The sequence below is a fragment of the Anabrus simplex genome, chromosome 14, assembly GCF_040414725.1.
Source record: "Anabrus simplex isolate iqAnaSimp1 chromosome 14, ASM4041472v1, whole genome shotgun sequence".
NCBI classification, from domain to species: Eukaryota; Metazoa; Arthropoda; class Insecta; order Orthoptera; family Tettigoniidae; genus Anabrus; species Anabrus simplex.
In genome coordinates, this window is record NC_090278.1 from 97479583 (window position 1) to 97499658 (window position 20076).

The 20076-nt window shown below is 39.5% G+C and overlaps 1 protein-coding gene across 2 annotated transcripts in view; it reads left to right on the forward strand.

Annotated features, from left to right (window-relative positions):
• The window catches only part of Uggt (UDP-glucose-glycoprotein glucosyltransferase), a 106986-nt gene extending 94872 nt beyond the window's left edge, over positions 1–12114 (forward strand). For both annotated transcript variants that reach the window (XM_067158275.2, XM_067158276.2), the window contains 3 exons: positions 4666–4782; positions 6954–7113; positions 11978–12114. In XM_067158275.2, the coding sequence (XP_067014376.2) occupies positions 4666–4782; positions 6954–7113; positions 11978–12006 (306 nt within the window). In that variant the 3' untranslated portion in view covers positions 12007–12114. The remainder of the gene's footprint in view (positions 1–4665; positions 4783–6953; positions 7114–11977) is intronic.
• Positions 12115–20076: the final 7962 nt, after the last annotated feature.

Consider the following 20076-nt stretch of genomic DNA (forward strand, 5'->3'; position numbering starts at 1 on the left):
GGCATGTTCAAATAATGCATTTACTAAGTTGATGTGAAATGACGAACGCAGCACTTTATTAATTACGGTCTTATTTCATCCAATACGTACTTATAGAATTCGATTAGCATGTCTTAGAAGCAAGAAAAATCTGCAAGAACTCCTCCGAAAAAGAATGCAACATTATAAAGATCAGTTCAATTCAAATGGAAGGAAATTTCGTTATCAAAGTAACTTAACTTGTCCTGCCGACTTTGGTACGGTTTGTAGGCTTAGCCTTTTTACTGTCCCCGTAGTCAGTCGCTCCCAGGGGTGCTCAGTCCCAACTCTGATAAAAATAATGCCCTAAAAATATATACACCCTGCATTTTTTTATGGGGAACATCCAACAAAATATGGACAGAGTGAGGTCAACTAAAAGCTATAAATAAACTAAGGCGAAGCATCACGTCAGTTTTGGAGGAAAATCTGTTTCTTGAAATAAACAAGAAAATATTTAAAAATTAGTGAAAAGTATCAAATGATCCAAAATTTACATAACTAGAATTTTCTTGCAGCTTGATAAAGTCCATCTTGAGAATCAAAAATATATAACAAATGTACAATGTATGCCGACACACATACTTAACATTCCAAATCAAATCTTGAAGTTTCATTAATTTTACACCTTGGCCTTGCGTGCTCTCACCACGCCTCCTGGCTGTAATTTTGTTAACACTTTTAACTGTAGATGAGTACGTTCCCCTTTCCTGCACACTTGACATTTCAGTAGGGTCCCTAACCTTAAGAAAAGATGTAATTTAATGCGCAAAAAGGGGAGACAAAAAACTAATCTAAGAGCACAATATATAACACCTGAATGATGGGCACAACAAACAATGTGGATCGGAACCACACAAAATAAATCACATAAATGGCAAATGTACACAATCAAAGAAACAAAAACATGATGTCATATTTTCCAGGGCTCACCAAGAAAAGCATGCGGCATTTACGTAACTTTCATTCACTCAAAGACGTGATGGAAAATATATGGAAATAAATTTACTCTTTAAGCAACACATCCTATTGAGCGTAGGTTCCTGAAATAAATTATCTTTACATTTAAAAGGCAGTTTAGTTTCAATTTATAATTGATACTCGTGCATTAAAGTGCCTTTTGAGAGGGGCGGAACAGCCATTGCAGTATTCAGTAGCGGTTCATTGAGCTAATATACAACCTGAGCTCAATACCCCCACACATAAATACAGGTAGTAAAGTGACGCAGAGGGCCATAAAAGTAGTTCGCGATCGAAACTGACAGGAAACTGTCAGTAACTGAACTTGGCTTCCGATACCAATAAACCAAGCATAGGAAGCAACACTAAAATCGATACACATATATTAAGACAGGGGTAATTTTTAATCATCATCATCATCAACACTGGTGGTCTGCCTATCGGCAGGTCTTCGCATGAATTCTTCATGCTGTTCTGTCTTCAGCCATTCTCTTTGTCTTCCAATAGCTTCTATTCACCTTTACACTGTCCACTAGCTGATACCTCTTCGTTCCTCTTCAGTTTTCCTTGTATCTTCCCTTTTAGTGCTTCTGTTATTAAACAGTTTCGTCGCAAACAGTGGCCTAACCAATTTTTCTTCCGTCTTTGAATGCATTCCAATACCGTTCTCCTTCCTTCACCTACTCTTTTTAATACTTTCTCATTCCTTACCTTTTCCTGCCAGCTGATTTTCTCCATCTTCTGCCAGATCCACATTTCAAATGCTTCTAGTCTTCTTTCTTCCTCTTTTCTCAACGTCCAAGTTTCAGCCCATGAAGCGCCACACTCCACACAAAGCACTTCACTAACCTCCTCTTAAGGTCCCTATTTAAAGGCCCACTCAACAGTGTCCTTTGTTTCATAAATACTTCCTTGGCCATTGCAATTCTAGTCTTCACTTCATCCAAGCAATAAAGATCATTTCTGATTATGCTTCCCAAATATTTGAATTTAGGCACGTGTTCGATCTCCTCCCACGAAGGTATTATTTTAGCAATTTTAAATAAAAGCGAGTTTATTCAAATGAAAAGGAAACACCTAATAAAAGTTGTCTTACCCTCATAATATAGAAGAAAATAATACAAAGGGGTACGTTACATATAACATACAGGTACATCAGAATATGTATGGTTGAGCCACATCAGGCTCTCTCTCTCTCTCTCTCTTTTCCTTTCTTTTTTCTTTTCTTTTACAACATTATCAGGATGAAATATGAATGCCACTGAATTAGGAAGTTGCCTCTCTCATGCAGAAAGAAAAAAAGCTATTATAACAGGGTATTACAGTATTCCTCTTTTTTATATTTTGGGCCAATGAAGTGATCTTGAATCAAAGTGTCCTCCTCCTTTTCGTTCTTTGTGGCGACAACAATTCCCAAAGAGAAAATCTATTATCCTTCAGGCACAAGGAAAACATATTAGCAAATAAGAAGTAAGGTGAGGGTAGGGGTGTGAGGCAAGAAAGTATGCATAGAATACATACACAGAGAAAACAACAGATACATAATTTCCATGGTTACCTTCAAAATACACAAATGAAGTTAAAAGACAGCAGAGCCAAAAATAAAATGAGAGAATGGCTGTGGAAGCCAGAAACAAGAATGAAATAACTCAAGAAACCAGAAATTGGACACCCAAAAAAGCAATGTAGATCTAGATATCAAACTCATTCAATCGAACACACATAGAGACCAACTCACAGAAACGTTGGGTGGAGGGACAAGCCGGTAAAGCATGTTGTAATAGTTCACAACAAGTGTAATCAAAACAACCAATTTGCTTGTGAATCCGGTCTGGTAAAACAAACACAGAACTAGGCCAGTAGGGAAAACGTGCACCACACCAGCAACAACTTATTACGCAGTCAGTACACACCAAGAGTGAAGATGAATAGTACCGAGTGGACGAGCAAGAAAACACCAAAGGATGCCCAAACGTACACACAATAGGTCTCCACACATGTATACATACACACGAACCATTCAAAGTGAGCAGAAAACATAACGGGATCTACACTGCCCTTGGTTTCCGAATAGAACATAAAAATTGGCAGACGTACGAGAATATAAGATCAATGAGAAATGGTCTGCAATAAAATTAAAGTAGAACAAATCCGTAACCCCAAAGACACTTAAAAGCAACCATGGCAAGTCTCGGGAGGACCAAAAATAGCAAGATAATAAGTAAATAAAAATAATTACCTCATGGATAATAAGAACAGGAAGTCTCTCAAAAAAACCGAGAGTTTCACAATATCATATTTAAAACTGTTAAAGTATCTTTTATAGGATAGAGAAGCCATGCCAGAAACTTCAGCCGCAATTTTCTTCTTCAAAACTCAACAAGAATAAACAAGAGGGCAGATAAAGGAGAAGATTTAGGCAGAAAGAAAGAATGACGAATGTGAAAGCGAGTCGCCATCTGTCTACATAGAGATGAGTTGTTCGATAATACAATAGAATACATGTCAAAGAAGGGAAATAGTATAATGAATAGTAAGGTGTGGTTGAAACCGGCTGTGTTCTGGGTGTTATTGGCGCGCTATAAGAGTTTCTTTCATGCTAGTGTTTAATGATATATCATTATTAATTAAGTTGGTAGTCAGTGTTTGTCTTGGTGTTCCATGTCGAGTGAAGATAGGTGAGCCTGGCCCTTCTCATATAAAGCATTGAAACGTGGAGGGAAACAGTGCGTTCTCAGCGTTTTTAAGTACTCTTGAATGTGACGAGCATATTGAGGATTGTTGTGGTGGGTATCAAGTAGATGATATCGCATTGCAATCGGAAAGGCAAGTTTTAAGGTTACCTCCGTGCTGTTGCTCTTTAAATCCAATTGAAAGCATGTGGCTAGGAACAACAAAACTTTCACCCTTGCTGTTAGAAGGGATTGAACTAGTGACCCCTCAACGTTGGGAAATGTGTGTAAAACACTTCGAGACGGAAGAAAAACAAATGTGGAATATAGACCAGTTAGTAGACGAAGCCATTGAACGGATAGTGATAAATGTGAACGACACAGACAGTGACGACGATATGGAGGGAATTGAGTAACTCATCTTTCTTCCGCAGGCGACATTGGTGTGTACATTAACCTTCAGAATTGTCTTGAATATCATCTTGATTCATTGTGGTGATTGTATAAATGTTGTATTCTTCTTACAACATGTTGGTTACAGAATATTTCAACTAGTTATAGATCTCGTGGTTTCTTGACTTGATGTTGTCGTGCGACTAGTACTACAACGTGCACGTGGCCGGGCTTGTTCAGGTAATTAGAGATAGGGTGTAGAAACGCCGGGAATGTCCAAGAAGTAGCATAGAGCCGAGGACGTCATCAGAATCTGACACAGGCGATCCACTGAGAGTAGTCCCATAGCAGTTGCGTTGACATTAAACGGCTGGCTTGGCATTTCACTAAAGAACAAATGGAAAACACATTGATGACTGAAAACCTTTACATGGTAGTGGGAAAATTACTCAAGGGGGAAACTATGTGGGTATGTACAGTATCGGTGTTTTTAATAGAAGAAATGTTGTATAGGTACTTTATTTGATACTGTGTTGAACTTTTTGGTTCAGTTCAAAATACTGCGGTGCACTCAACTTAAAACATGGCATTTTCAGTGCATGTAAAACGTTTGCTTGTGTAGGATCTTCCCAACAACATGATCCACCAGGTGGCCATCAAGTCTCTTCCCCAGGAGTGGCTGTGGTGCGAGACGTGGTGCGACGACTCCTCCAAGCCGTACGCCAAGACCATCGACCTGGTGAGTACAAAGTAGGGCTCCCCACACTAGCAATTTCCTCAGTTGGGCCAAAAGTTGAAGGGCTGAAGTGCCTGCAAAGGATTCAAATTGTGAGCCTCGGATAGCTGTAACAAAACATTTTTTTTTTAAATGTCAAAAAATTACTTCCAGATTAAATGCAGTTCTGTAAAAATAGCCTAAAATCTCTTGTTTCTGTATTCATTTTCTTTTTCATTCAAATCCGAAGCCAATTTATTTACATAATCCTTTCTATAATGTGTTCCTTGGTTCAATACCCTCAGGCGTTTTTTTTTAATGTCTGCACGGAATATAGTTATAAGAGTTTAAGAGAAACAATGCATTGACTCACATTAGCGCTCGTAGTGTTAGAAAAAGGCAAACTGCTAATTTAATAGACCGGGTATTGATGGTTAAAAAAGGGTTGTAATTTTTAGCAATAAATATCTAAAATTCATAGCTGATGTTTTCAACACTGAGTGCTTGCCTGAAGGACTTGAACTGTGGCGTCTTGCTGCAGTTTTCTGTAATGTATACTCCAACTGATGACGTTATTATGACCACCCGCCTGCCACATGTGCCAGAGGAGAGAGACAATGAATGTTGGTGCAACAGGTATTCAGCTGGATTTAGAAAGGAGCTGTTCAGGAGCCAGGGAAGACCGTGTTCTGCAGCCACGTGCATTGTCGTGCTGGAAGATCCCATCATCTGTGTGGAAGGCACTCTCATTTGATTTGGCAATGAATCCATCCTCAGCAATCACGTCCCTTACGTGATGATTGAGCACCTTATGATGTCACTGCCGACAGGTGATCATAATAATGTCATCAGTATGTAAATATGTCAAAGTGCTATGACGAATACAAATACAGTGAAATGTGGGCGTCTGTAAAATGCATCAAGCTCTAAACATGCCGCTTAGCCCTTGAATGACAGGGAAATACATGCATATTGCATAATTTTTCAGTGGTATTCTTTCATGGATATGCGGTGTTTTGTGTGTTTGTAAATGTCACTATACAGGATGCATAGTGACATTAATTACAATATGCTATAGAACTGCTTGTAGTTTATTGTTCATGCTAAGAAACTCAAGTAAGCTTTAGTTATTCTGATTTTCCCCAACTGTAGATGAAGTACACAGCAAAACAACATAAATGTTAAAAGTAATTGTGTGGAATTGATTACGTAATTGTTGGTTACCATACTTGACATTTGTGGTTTCATTAAAAAGTTTGGGACATATAGTTCTTCAAGATTTGGATAGAATATTTCAAGGCAGCCACGGCAACTTCTCTTATTAATGCTTGTTCAAGGTTAAATGATTTGCAGGACTTGACGAAAAAGAGAGGAATTGTTCCTCTAATGCCAGCCATTAATCCGATGACTTTGATATCATCCAGCTGGTATTTCTGTTGATAAAATCGGGTGGTTGGTTTGTATTTTGCTTTGTTTTCCTCATGAAGCTCATTGCGGTTGTGTTTTGGACAATTTGAATCTGAGTGGTGGATCTATATAATAACCCTTTCAGTGGTCTTCGAAAGCTATCATGTCAATTCAACGGGACTTGAACCTCCTCGAAGACTGTAAAACTCGAGTCCCTTAACGCTTGAGCGATGGCAGATTTTATTTGATGATGCCCGGTATTTCACAGAGCTTTTGCATACAAGCAGTAAATGAAGATGTGAGCAGGTGGTTCTACCTTGTTGTGGGGGCGCCGACAACGGTTAGTGTCCATGGTCCTGCCTGGAATAGCTCGTATGGCTGCTACATTGCCTGTCATTTTCAAGGTACCGTGCCATTCCCTACAAGATAAACCTTGAAGGCGACCAACCTACTGATTGGCTGGCGAATGTTGGTGGAAAAGGATAACTCCTTTCCCGTTCTATGGGAGGTCACACCACTTAAATTAAACTTCTCTCGGCTTCATTGTTACTTCTCAAGGCTCTGGAAAAAATATGTTTTTTTTTTTTTACTGAATATGCTGTTGTCTGGTAACAGTTAATGCTTTCTTCTTCTTCTTCTTTTTTTTTTTTACGAGTTGCTTTACGTCACACCGACTCAGATAGGTCTAGTGGTGACTTTCTTCTTTTGGTTCCCTTGTATTTAGTATGTGAGGATCTCTGAAATTGAAGAGTATTAGTTGTAATTGTGTTGATCTTGCTGCTTCACAGTGTAACAACCCTCTGACAAAGGAGGCAAAGCTGACAGCAGCAATGAGAATCCTGCCAGAGTGGAAAGACTACGATGCAGAGATCAAACAGCTGCAACAGAAGATCGACGAGAAGGACGTGGAAACCGATCTTGAACACGAACTGAGACATCACAAAACAGGTGAGTTGTTTAGTGACGCCATCTTCTTAACGTACACTTTACTGATTGTGTCGGTATAAAGTTTAGCAGCCAACTATATAAAGAAAGCGTAACTCTAGTGCCCGTCTTGCGGCTATGATCCTTAATGCATTCAACGCTAAACCCATACGTTTTAGTGCATATATGAACAGGATATAGTGCGATGCCTTGAAATTCCGTGGAAATCCTCAGAGAAGTTCTATACAGATATACCACCCCATTCTGCTTGTTTTGAAAGCGATCTGATACTGTTTCAGCTTCGTTGGAGTGGAACATCTTTCCTGAAATTGAATGTTTCCTCATTCTGGAGAGCTATATTTTGATAATGAAGACGGAGAATATCTAGGGGGCGATATTGAACTACAAGAAAGTGCGAGACAGAGTAGTGATGATGAATCTCATGCGGAATTGTCAACCACTTGTTAAATACATTCTAAATTCTCTTTTTCCCCAAATGTCAATGATTTTGATAATACCAGTTCTTGGATCAAGAATTTTACATTTTATTTTAGTAATAGAATAGCCATAGAGTAGCCATGCGTATTAACATGCTATTGCTATGGAGCCAAGCTGCACACTCGGCAGGCGAGTGGGTTCGAACCTCACCGTTGGCTGTCCTGAGAATGTTTTTGTGTGGTTTCCCTTTCGCACTCCCAAGCAAATGCCGGGACAGTTCCTGTTCATAAACCACAGACGATTCCTTCCTCTTTCTTACCCAGTTTCATTTCACATTCATCGTCTTCTCAACTGAGAATGGCATCTGGCCGTAAAATATACTCTCACTTCATCACCGACCCTGTATTGGGCTGCGAGGCTAAGGGGGCGAATGCATTCCATTAATAGTATCAGTAAAAAAAAAAAATCTGTAAAAGTGCTTCTTCCTTAAAAATCCCCGCCCGGAGGGTTCGCCTGGTCATCAAAACTCGGCAGTGAAAAGGTTAAGATCCGGTACCACGGTTAGTTTGTTTCAGTCCCATTGCTGTGCCGACTGTTCATCATCAGAATGTTGGCCGGTGCTGTGGTAGACATGTTGGTTCCTATTCACTAGATTGCGTGCCACTGTTGACGGTGATTCGTCCCTTGGATAATGGAGCACTTGTGATCTTCATTTGTTAAGCACACTAGCTCCGTCTGTGGACCATTGTTGGAGTGTTGTCCTCTGGATCCCAGAATTGCGGGTTCAAACCCACCAGACGTTGGGCGGAGAAACTCCCATTCAGTGATGTTGGACCATCTCGGCATGTAAACTTTCTCTGCCAAAACTTTTGGTGTTTACCTGATGAAATTAATTTAAAATTTTGCCTGAGGTTGCTCAAGAGATATCTGGTTTAGCCTGCCATCTGGTGTTGTAAAACGGAACATCAAACTTGATGCGCAGGCAGCCTAGATTGTATTAAATAAGTGAAACCTCGTTAAGATGTTTCTGCAGGGGACAAGCGAGGAAACATACTAATGAATATAAACCATCCAACAGGAAACACTAGATACGATTTTTCCTGACATGAGGGCATTATACGTCATGTATCTGCGGGTACAGTGAAAATTATAGGCCTATCTACCATTTCTAAAGACCAGAGGAAAGCATTTAAAGGTGTGAAAAACATGTGCACAGGGGCCAACAAAAATATCGAAGTATTACTGCGAATCACACTCTTAGATAATGAATTGCAGGTTACACTCGACCGTGTGGAACTGCAAGGAATGACTTTGGCCGCCATCTTGAGTCAAACAAAACTTCGACCAACTTGAGCGATCGAGTCGATACTCAAAGGTACAAGTTTCAACATCCGCAACCTCTGCGCGCCAGTCCACTTTCTGACATATTTTAATTTTGTCTTCTTTACTAAGGAATTTTACAACATTTTCCGTATCCGTAACTAGGTAATCACAAGACAGATTTGCACCACGCTAGTCAGTTTCACACAATTATGTTGCTAATCCAGATATAGGCTACTGAATCACGCGACAAATACTGTATTAGCTACACTTCACTGTACTACTCAACAAAAAATAAATTTCTACCTTCTGAGTGGAATGCGAAATACAAGCACAAACAGGCTCACTCTGCTAACCGGCAAGCAAAACTGAACATTCCTGAGGCTAATGGCTTGTTCATCAAAGGCGCAACTTCTCCTTTGAAGTTCAGAAAGGCCTTTTTCCGTAATCACGCAACTGTGACGACTGCTCTTACCGAATTGGAAATCGCGTTTCTTTCAGAAGAAATGACAAATACAGTAACATTTTCAGGTCTAGAAAAAATGTGATTGTGCTAAGCGGTAATAGTGAAAATTCGTGATGCGATACGTGAGGTACTTTTTATATAGATTTAATACATTGAGAATCGAGACTATGAATTTCCAGCGTCCTAAGTGGGCAAACGTGTTAATGAGGAATGCACTAACGAGGTTTCACTGTATTATTATTTTATTTAGGATCGTTTCAACCTCCTATGGGTTATGACTACACAACTTCGTTGACTGTTCATGTTCTTTCTTTTTACGCCAATACTCCTTCATTCTAGAGCCTCCGTGGCTCAGGCGGCAGCGCGCTGGCCTCTCATCGCTGCGTTTCATGGTTCAAATCCTGGTCACTCCATGTGAAATTTGTGCCGGACAAAGCGGAGGCGGGACAGGTTTTTCTCCGGTTTTCCGTGTGATATTTCATTCCAGCAACACACTCCAATAACATTTCATTTCATCTGTCATTCATTAATCATTGCCCCTCGGGAGTGCGACAGGCTTCGGCAGCCGGCACATTTCCTATCCTCGCTGCTAGATGGGGGCTTCATTCATTCTATTCCTAACTCGGTCAAATGACTGGAAACAGGCTGTGGATTTTCATTCACTCCTTCATTCTCTGGCTCGCTTTTGCTTGTTCCTCATCCGAGAACACCCTTCTTCTTCTGCTGGGTTTCTCTATGAACAGATCCGTCACCTCTGCTATTTTCCTTCTGAACACTGTTTTGTTTTTAATATCTCCCTCCTCAGTACCACATTTTTTAAGACACTGATGAACTTCTTTCAGCCATGGTACTTGGGTCTTTCTTCTTTCCTGCTTGGTGTTCCAGTCCCATTCTTCTCAGGTGTCCATAGAAAGTCAGTTGCCTTTTTCTTAATGAGGTTGAAATGTTTTCATACAGCTCTTGATTTGATCTCAAATGGAAGGGTCCCAGAATTTTCCTCCGAAATGTACGTTCTTTCTTTTCTATTTCGGTAATCTCCTTTCTGGCAATTGTCTCTGCTGCATAGAGGCATTCAGATTTCACCATGGTATTATAGTGTCTGAGTTTGGCTTGATAGGGGAGGGATTTGGACTTATAACTTTCGTGGCATAGTCTGAATGCAGTCTTCATCTCCTGTGTTCTTTCTTCGATAGCTGGCTTCTCGTTGTTGTTAGGAGTCAGAATTGTTATCATTATTATTATTGGTGCACCATGTTTTGTCAAGGAGTTAGTTAGTCTGTGCCGTAGAGACAAGTTTTTGTTTCTTATAGAACTAGAACTGCTCCACCACTGTGTCAGCTTAACATTCATGGCCACTGGATGGTCTTCCTTCTGAAAGTGTTGGTGTTAAACTCTTGAGAAATTTCAAGAATTCAGGGAAGTCCTTGTACTTTTTCCCTTAATAACTGGAATTGAGCCTTTGAGTCAGAGACATTGACGTGTCTCATGCTAGATTCATGAGAAAGAAAAGAAAACACAGCAAGAAAACTTCAGTAACTGTTCGTACTTGAGTGACTATCTGGTCTGGCCTTGCCTGTAGAGCCCAGAAAGAGTGCCCTTGTCACAGCAGTTCTCACAGGCCGACTGGTTTTCAGTATCTCAACTTTTATATAAAAAATGAAATTGCTGTGTTTATTTGCGTATTAGACCCCCCATTCCCAAGCTTTCCAGGACAAGAAAAATAAAAAAATTAAAGCTTGCTTATAAGTAATTCTTCAGAGACGAACAAGCATTCCGCTCCATATCGCGACAATAAAAGCATACAATCCTATTTCAAATCCTGTTTCAAATGTCAACGAAAACAATGCCATTACAGACTTTAGATAGAGAACCGTGTTTTGTGCAGTAGCCTGCTGTTCAGTGAGGGGTGTGTGATGGTGGGTTTCTTTTCAACAACAGAAAACAAGGTGTGAAGTAAGTTGGCAAAGAATTTAATATGGAATCTGACACGATCAGATATCGGCACAGTCAAAAAGAGGAACTGAAAGCAGTAAATAAAAGCTTTATGTTCTTTCGTGTTTCCAAAATGTTAACTAACGTGAGATCAATATCGAAGTGCTAAACTGTGTAACAAACTTGAAATATGATGGTTTTGCAGTAACTGACGACATGATTCAACAGAGAGCACTTGTTTACTCCACAGTCATTTATATATAATTTGATAACCTGTACATCAAGTTTTATTTCCAAATTTATTTCTGAGCCTTGTGATTTTTGTCTTTTCTATCTGGCACATTCTAGCAATTTCATCAATGACTTGGAAGACATAAAATTTTGTAGTCTATTTACTTTGAAATTTTGGCAGGCTTCTTATGGGGGAAGTTGTATTATTAATATTAATGATATGGAATTTGTATGGAACAAGAACACTTGATAGTTGGCATTTGTGAAGTGTGCAAATTAATACAAACGTGTTAATATTTGACATGCTTTGGTAGTCACGTCAAACATGGACCCGTACATTGCATGTTGACAGAAGGTGAGTTTCATGGAAGCAGGCGTCGACCCAGTGGGTTCCTGTGTAAGATTCAGAGAATATAAAGTGAAAGCGTATGTTTTTTGTATCTTGTTCAGATTAATTTGCCTTGGCACTGTACTTATGGGACGATGTTGTCAATGTTTCAGCTCAACACACGGCCCACTCGGAGTTATGACAGCCGCCTAGACCGTGTGTTAGTCCTGTTTGACATCAGCGTTCATCATGCCATCATCATATAAAAACTTGTCAATAAATCATCCAAATACGTAGTTTCTACCCCGTTCTTCTTTGTTCTTGATTTCGTTAGCACCTCCCATCAATCCTGTCCCGACAAGGCTGTTGAGAACGTTTCCACGAGAGAGGATAGGATGAACATAATGGGAATAGGATATCAGGACAATCTCCAGCCGCCTCCTCCTCATCCTACATGAACACTGATGATCCGTCACGATGGCCCCTCAACGTCCGGGGGCTGAGAAGGGATGGATGAGGAGAGAGTGCATGTGGAGATTGTTCTTGTCTGTACTCGTCTCCTATTTCTCGTTGCGCACTCACCTCCCATTATATGTGCTCCTTTCTCATTCCTCTCTCTGTATACACAGATGGCGTGGAATGACATTAGTAGACGAATAAATTTGAGTGGCGTCTTTAAAAGTAGGAAAGATCACAATGTGAAGATAAAGTTGGAATTCAAGAGGACAAATTGGAGCAAATAATCGTTTGTAGGAAGTGGAGTTAGGGATTGGAATAACTTACCAAGGGAGATGTTCAATACATTTCCAATTTCTTTGAAATAGTTTAAGAAAAGGGAAAAGCTAGGAAAGCAACAGATAGGGAATACGCCAGCTGGGCGACTGCCCTAAATGCAGATCAGTATTGATTGATTGATTGGTCGATTGATTGATTGATTGATTGATTGATTGATTGATTGATTGATTGATTGATTGATTGATTGATTGATTGATTGATTGATTTGGTGCTTGCTCATCTTGCACATTGATGTCGAAAGATTTTGCTGAAAACGAAACAGTGATTGAACTCTTAGTTGTTTGTTGATACTTGAGCCTGTAATTAATCTTTTGATTTATGATTATCTTGCTTGAAATGGTGCTCCAAAATGTAATTACTTGTTTACATCTTATTAATTTGTGAGCCAACAGCATAGTTCAGATTCCTGCCTTTTCACTTACGTTTTGTGTTGTTATGGAGCATTTCGTCCGCTGACGATGCTAGAGCCTCCCATGTTCTCTATCAGTTGGAATTTTTTTTTGGCAATGATGACACTTGTCATTTATTTATTTATTTATTTATTTATTTATTTATTTATTTATTTATTTATTTATTTATTTATTTATTTATTTATTTATTTATTTATTTATTTATTTATTTATTTGTTTGTTTGTTTGTTTGTTTATTTATTTATTTTGACTTAAGCCTTGGCGAAGTTAGGGCTAGTCTTACACTGAACCACATAAATTAGAGGGTAATAGGAGAAGTACACAATTCTGTTATAAAATCAAAGATAAGTAATCTAAATAATACATTTGGAGAACATAAATGAAGAAAGAAAGCAAAGCTCAAAAAATAAAAGAAAATAAATCAAGAGCATAAAGGTAAAAAGAAAGAGAAAAAAATATAATGAAAAACAAGTAAAATACGGACTGAAAAATATAATGCAGCACATAAAAAAGTAACGGTAACGAAAATACAAGTATGGCAATAAACAGTTCACGAGCTACATTTACGCTATAACAATATTAACCTAATGTTAATTATAAAAAACAACACTTCACACTTGTTTCAGCTGAACTGAATTCAGGAAGATTCTCTAAGTGCTAGTATTTTAAGTATTTCACCTGGTCGTCTGTGAAGCGCATTCTTTAAATTCTAAGAAAACTGAGGACTTACAGTAGAACAATTGTCTATCACTTTCTTATTACCGAGCTGAAAAGAAACACAAATTCAAGATTTAAAGAAATCGTCCTGAGACATTTGTTTTAAATTAGGACTGCAACGTCACGCCATCTTCTGAAGAGCAATATAATATAAAACTTAAAAGGTTTCCACCTATTCAAAAGTTATTTATTGTATCCTTTCAACTTTTCAAAAAAGATCCATATTGAAAACAAATAAGTATCTCAACACTTTCCCATCAACATTATTCTGTTCACACTTGTTTCAGCTGAACTGAATTCAGGAAGATTCTCCAAGTGCTAGTATTTTAAGTATTTCACCTGGTCGTCTGTGAAGCGCATTCTTTAAATTCTAAGAAAACTGAGGACTTACAATAGAACAAATATGATCATAATGAGTGTATACCATTCAACTCTTTACTTGTCTTCGACCGAATGTCAACAAATGTTATCTATTATAATCAATATCTTGTGTTAAATTTATGATTTTGACTGATGATGGTCACTAGGAAGACCAAAACTAGTTTCAAATACATGTAACTTCTTTAGGTTACAATAAATGCATATTGAATAGCTGGAAAACTTTCAGCTCTTATTTTACATCCCATAGAGAACCTGAAATATTTGTCCCGAATGAGTAAATTTATAATAATTGGTCCATCATTGGACATTATAAGGTAACTCGTTCCTGTTGCCTAGAAATGGCTAGTTACCAACTGATCAGCCCAAATTGGCACACTGGGCTGAAACGCTTGGAACAGGAATGATGCACCTCTGTATGCAGCTGAGTGGTAGTGAAGGGATGAACAAAGCACCGAAAGGTACCTGTCAGTGTGTAGTAGTAGTAGAGTGACAATCTCTATTAACAGTAACCAGAAGGGATCCAACACTTAAAAAAATGAAGGTATCGGCCAAAGAAAGACGAGGGCCACGAAGGGCGTGACTTTGTAGGATACCGTCGGGGTCAGAAGATGAAAGTGATGAGCCTGATAGAAGACTCAGCTAAGGGCCCCATGGTCGCCTCTTACAACAGGCAGGGGATACCTGTTATTCTATCATCCTCACCCACAGGGTGGGGGTAAGGTACATTATAACATACTTGTGAGAAACATATAAATGGTATTTTACTATAACATGTACATCTAAGTATTAGAACACATATCTCTCTCAGTTCATTTACATGGATGGAAATAGTATATTACATTTAAGAATTCCAATTTTTGCAACAATTAACGTGTAGTTTTCACAAGACATATTACTTTGAGGCATGGTTCTTCTTACCTATTAAAATTGGCTCTCAAAAATTTGGATGTGATATACGTGGTGCTATGTGTAACAAATATACTTGTTTGCAAGGTGTGAAGGTTTTGAAATGTCACTTGGAGAAATGTGGCAGGGGTGCAGCCGTTTTGTTACACGTTGTATTCTGGAGACATGATCACTTTTCACATCCAGGTGCATGTAACTCCCCTTTCTTTCTCTGCTTTGCTTAGCACTGCGTGACGTGTGCCAGGGTCAGTGTTGTGGCTGATGATGTCTGTGTTGTATTCCCAAGCGTTGTTGAGGGAACTGGGAAACCTACATTACAGCCCTTTAAATGCAAACTATAGCTACTTTGCTATTATTAAAGTGTGCAAGATGTGCAGTTTTACAGTGTCCAAGATAGCAAGAGACAGGAAAGACTGAAAGGCAAGAAACAGGCGAACCCAACTGTTGTCTCTCTCAGCAACACAAACCATTGAGGACATCTTTAAAACCTCTTAACACTATCACCAACCAGGATTTGAACTTTGAGAGCAGGGTTTACTAGTTGTTTGGTCACCACATTACAGAATGATACAAAACCCTATAAGAATCATCTGGCACGAGAACTATAGAAATTTGTGGTCACATTAGACAAAGCATATCTGTGTCTAAACCTGTCATATTAAAAGAAGCGTTTTGACAGATAGAGCTGGAGAGAGGAGCATTTGACAGTGTTGCCACATTCCTTTCTCCTCTTTGCTTCCGGCTCCCTTGTTCGTTCGTTCAAACCACTGTGTTCTGTTGTACACAACTAAGAAGTGAGAGGTTTGGCAACACCAGCGGGTTTATCATGTTGGCAGCCGTGCCTCCTACTCCCTTCTCCCCAGCGAGGCAAGCAGGAAACAGGCCTCCCTGTAAGAACTGTCGCAATGCACCTTTGAGTATTATGCCCATAAGTGACTGCACCAAACCGCGTGCAGTTTACTACCGGGCAAAAGGTGAAAAAGGTCATAAAAAATGGTACTTTATTATTATTAATATTAAGAAATACATTGCAACTGGGAAATATCCCGGTGGCAGTGGTCACTTACAGTAGTGTGATAATAATAAGGTAAAGTTAAAACATAATTTCCCAACAAGAGGACTGCAACAACAGTTCCATGGAATGTAAAGAAACGTTACTCAGCGCATTCACGGTTGTCTCTGGATATTGTTATAATGGGAAGTGAACTATTTGCCGTGTTGCTCAAAAGGCTGAAGTACCAAGCGAGTTGGCCGTGCGCGGCTGTTAGCTTGCATCCGGGAGATAGTGGGTTGAAATCCGACTGTTGGCAGCGCTGAGGATCGTTTTCCGTGGTTTCCCATTTTCACACCAGACAAATGCTGGGGCTGTACCTTAATTAAGGCCACGGCCGCTTCCTTCCCATTCCTAGGCCTTTCCTATCCCATCGTCGCCATAAGACCTATCTGTGTCGGTGTGACATAAAGCCACTAGTATTAAAAAAAAATTTTAAAAATAAAAAAGCTGAATTTAACTCTCTCTACTATCAAACTGAAGTTCTGACTCTAATTTACCACAATGAGATCCTAGTGCAGACACATGCAGAGTGCGCATGTGAAGTCATACGTCTAGTTCGGCCCTCGTATTCTTACAGAGAATGGAACAAGAAACAGGAATGCATCTATAGCCTTCAGTGATGTTCCAGTAAGATCGCCTGATGCTTCTCTCATGGACTTTTGTGTGTTAGGACTTCTTGGGCAATAGGTGTGCTTGTAAGCCTTATTCTTCAGTGGAATGTGAGGTGAGGGATGTGGTGGTGCACTTCATTACCAGAGATTGGAAACAACACAGTTGGTAACATACCTAACCTCAGAGTGAGAGTGTCAGCCACAGTCTAACAAGTGGTGCCTTCTCAATTGAAAGATACAACCTGGGACAGCCTATCGGACAGCATCCTTTGACTGGTCAGCAAGCGGACTTTGGTGCTGGGAGGATATACTGTCCACGTTCCACTCACAAGACAAGCTCTGTGACTTGTGAATTCGCAGTCACTGAAGTCTCACCCGATTGGTTTGGATTGTGACTTTTCAGTGGCGTCTAAAACTTGCTAGTTACATACTTTTGTACAATGATATCAATATAATTAATTTTTATGAACGATTCTTAATATTCAAAACTACTAAACGAGTCAGCCGTGCAGTTTGGGTCACATAGCTGTTAGTTTCCATTAGGGACATAGTGGGTTCGCACCCGACTGTCTGCAGCCCTGAAGAGTCTGCGATGTCCCATTTTCATACCATGCTGTACCTTAATTGCGCCCATGGTTGCCCGAGCCCTGTCCTGTCTCATGATTTCCGTAAGTCCTGCCCCTCTTGATACAACATGAAAAACATATCTAAAACCTTTCCTTGCTTCTGCCTTTAAAACATGATATGTTCATGAATTGTTTAGGGCTTAACTTCTCAATAATCCTGTTAGTGCCAGATGGTTTGCGTTATTAAATCTTTCTGCTGTATTATCAATAATGTTATTGGCTTTACATCCCACCAACTACATTTATACGTTTTTCGGAGATGCCGAGGTGCCAGAATTTAGTCCCTCGGGAGTTCCTTTACGTGCCAGTAAATCTACCGACATGAAGCTGACGTATTTGAGCACCTTCAAATACCACCGGACTGAGCCAGGATCAAACCTGCTATGTCGGGGTCAGAAGGGCAGCTCGGCTCCTGTATTATTGCTAATCACTTTTTGGTACGTTCAGTGTTAGTAATACACTAATAGTTGTTACCTACCCACTAAAGTGTGCAAGTCCTATTTTACCTTCTTTAGGTTATATTTGGCTAGTTTTTACAGCATATTTGCTTGTGTGTTTTCAGGGTGCACGTTTCCTGGAACAACATGGAAAATACAGGGAAATAAAAATGCGGACAATATACAGGGAAAATACACAGAAATGACTTGTCACATAAAAACTAAGCTTTCGATCCAAGACTGGACCCGAACAGAACAATTGAGTGAGACTTGTACAGATAGAGAGAAGGAGAGTGAACACTTTACTTTCATAGTAAAATTAAATGTTGGTAGATAATAACTTTCCCCGTTCATTTGTAATTGCCCTGTTTTCATTAAACTGAAACTTAAATTATAATAATATTATAAATTTAAAAAGACAATCATTGTGCTTCAGGCAGCAGCACGCCGGCGTTCCGTGGTTCACGTGACACAAAGCAGAGGTGGAACAGGTTCGTTCCAGCAACACTCTTGAATATTATTTTGTTTAATCTGAGTCATTAATCATTGCGTTAGAGGGTTCGGCAGCTGGCACAATCCTATCCTCGCTCCTAGATGGGGCTTCATTCATTCCATTCCTTACCCGATTGAATGACTGGAAACAGGCTGTGGATTTTAATTTCCAAAAAAATGCAATAACTCTTTATTTTCTTAATGTTGCTTTTAAAATGCCCAGTCTTTTAAAAGCAACCTATGTAATTTACATATTGTGGATGTGCTAACTCTTATGGATTGCCCATAGTTTTACAAATTTTGCCTGTATTAAGGAGAAATTTTACAGAAAATGAAATGTACAAAGAAAGGTGGTACTTGTTTCTATGCACACTATGACGCTTCCATTTGCTACAGGAACGGCTCTTATTCGTGAGTTTCTGGATACAAACCCATAGGTTTCTGTTACAAGCGCAAGCTCACTCACACCAATTAGAAGAATAAGGTCCCTGATGAAGGCAGAAGGCAGGCCTTAGTTTGAAGAGTGACTGAGGGCAGTGTAGTGTTAGTAGTGGCTGTTTACGATGGGGATAACCCACTTCACAGATTGGCACTTTATCATAATTTCCAGCTAGTTTGACTTATGACACATTTATTTCAAGTTCTTTATCCCATTGTAAGTGTTTCTGCAAAATATGTTTCATGATAATGATTCCACACCATGATAAACATACTTGACCGTCACTTTTATGTATCCCGTCCCACTAAATTTAATGCAGGGAAAACAGATTTAGGTTACTAGCGTGCACCTACTTCTGTACGTCATAAACTTTTGAACTTAGGTTATCACAGAAAAGTTAGGTGCAGTATCTCGCTTCGTATAACGATGTCACAAGTTTGTTTTCAGATTTTGTTTTTCCTGTTACAGGCATCATTAAAATTGACGTTAGTTTTAACAGCTGCACTAAAGCATCTGATAGTTGCATTGCTCATACTTGGAGAAAATGAACAGAATCTAGTTGTACTAGTAATAAACATAGTGACACGGAACACAATGAGACTGTCCTTGTGTCCTCTTCCCATACCACTTGCTCTGTCACTTATTTGTTCATTTGCATTTTTTATGTTGTCTGCTTAGAAATTAGTTGGCCTATGCTACAGTCGTATTCCTTGTGCTGAGTTTGTAGTGCTCTAAAGCTGAAAGGTGAGAGATTTCCAGTTGGACCAGTGTGTGGTGCCAGGAGCATCCAGCCTCACATCCCTGTCCTAACTCCTGAATTAAGCCAAGGCATTCCAACAAAGTAAGTTGATTCTCCCTCGTTTAAACATCTGAGGCGACAGAAGACCGAGTTTTGGTGATTTTTGTATTAAGAGGAAGTACAACTAGGTAATCATCCTCTCTGAACAAATGAATTGGAGAAGAAATTGAAAATAAAACAAAAAGATATTGAATTAAGCTGAAAAAACACTAGCAAATCAAAAGGAAACATGAGTACCCCTGAGTAACAGAACACTTGCAATTTAAATACCCTTGATTAATCCACTGTCACACACAAAGCTGATAATGAGATTAGCAGTAGTTGCGTCATCGGCTAATATGCGTTCAGGTGTTTCCTGTAGGCTGAGGCTCTGTGTTAGGCCAGAGAGATCCGCGTTCTCTGTGAGAATGTGGGCCAGGTGAAGTCGGCACCACAAGAACACACTCCGTCTTTAGTAAATAAGAGTGCATAAATCGTCCATGACCTTTCGTCAGTCTATACAATACTATGTCCTCTCTCAGTGAGGGTCGGAAATAGGACCACCACACGGTAGTTGTCTTCTTTATTGCTCTCAGCTTGTTGGGAGTTTGCATAGCTAGCCACTT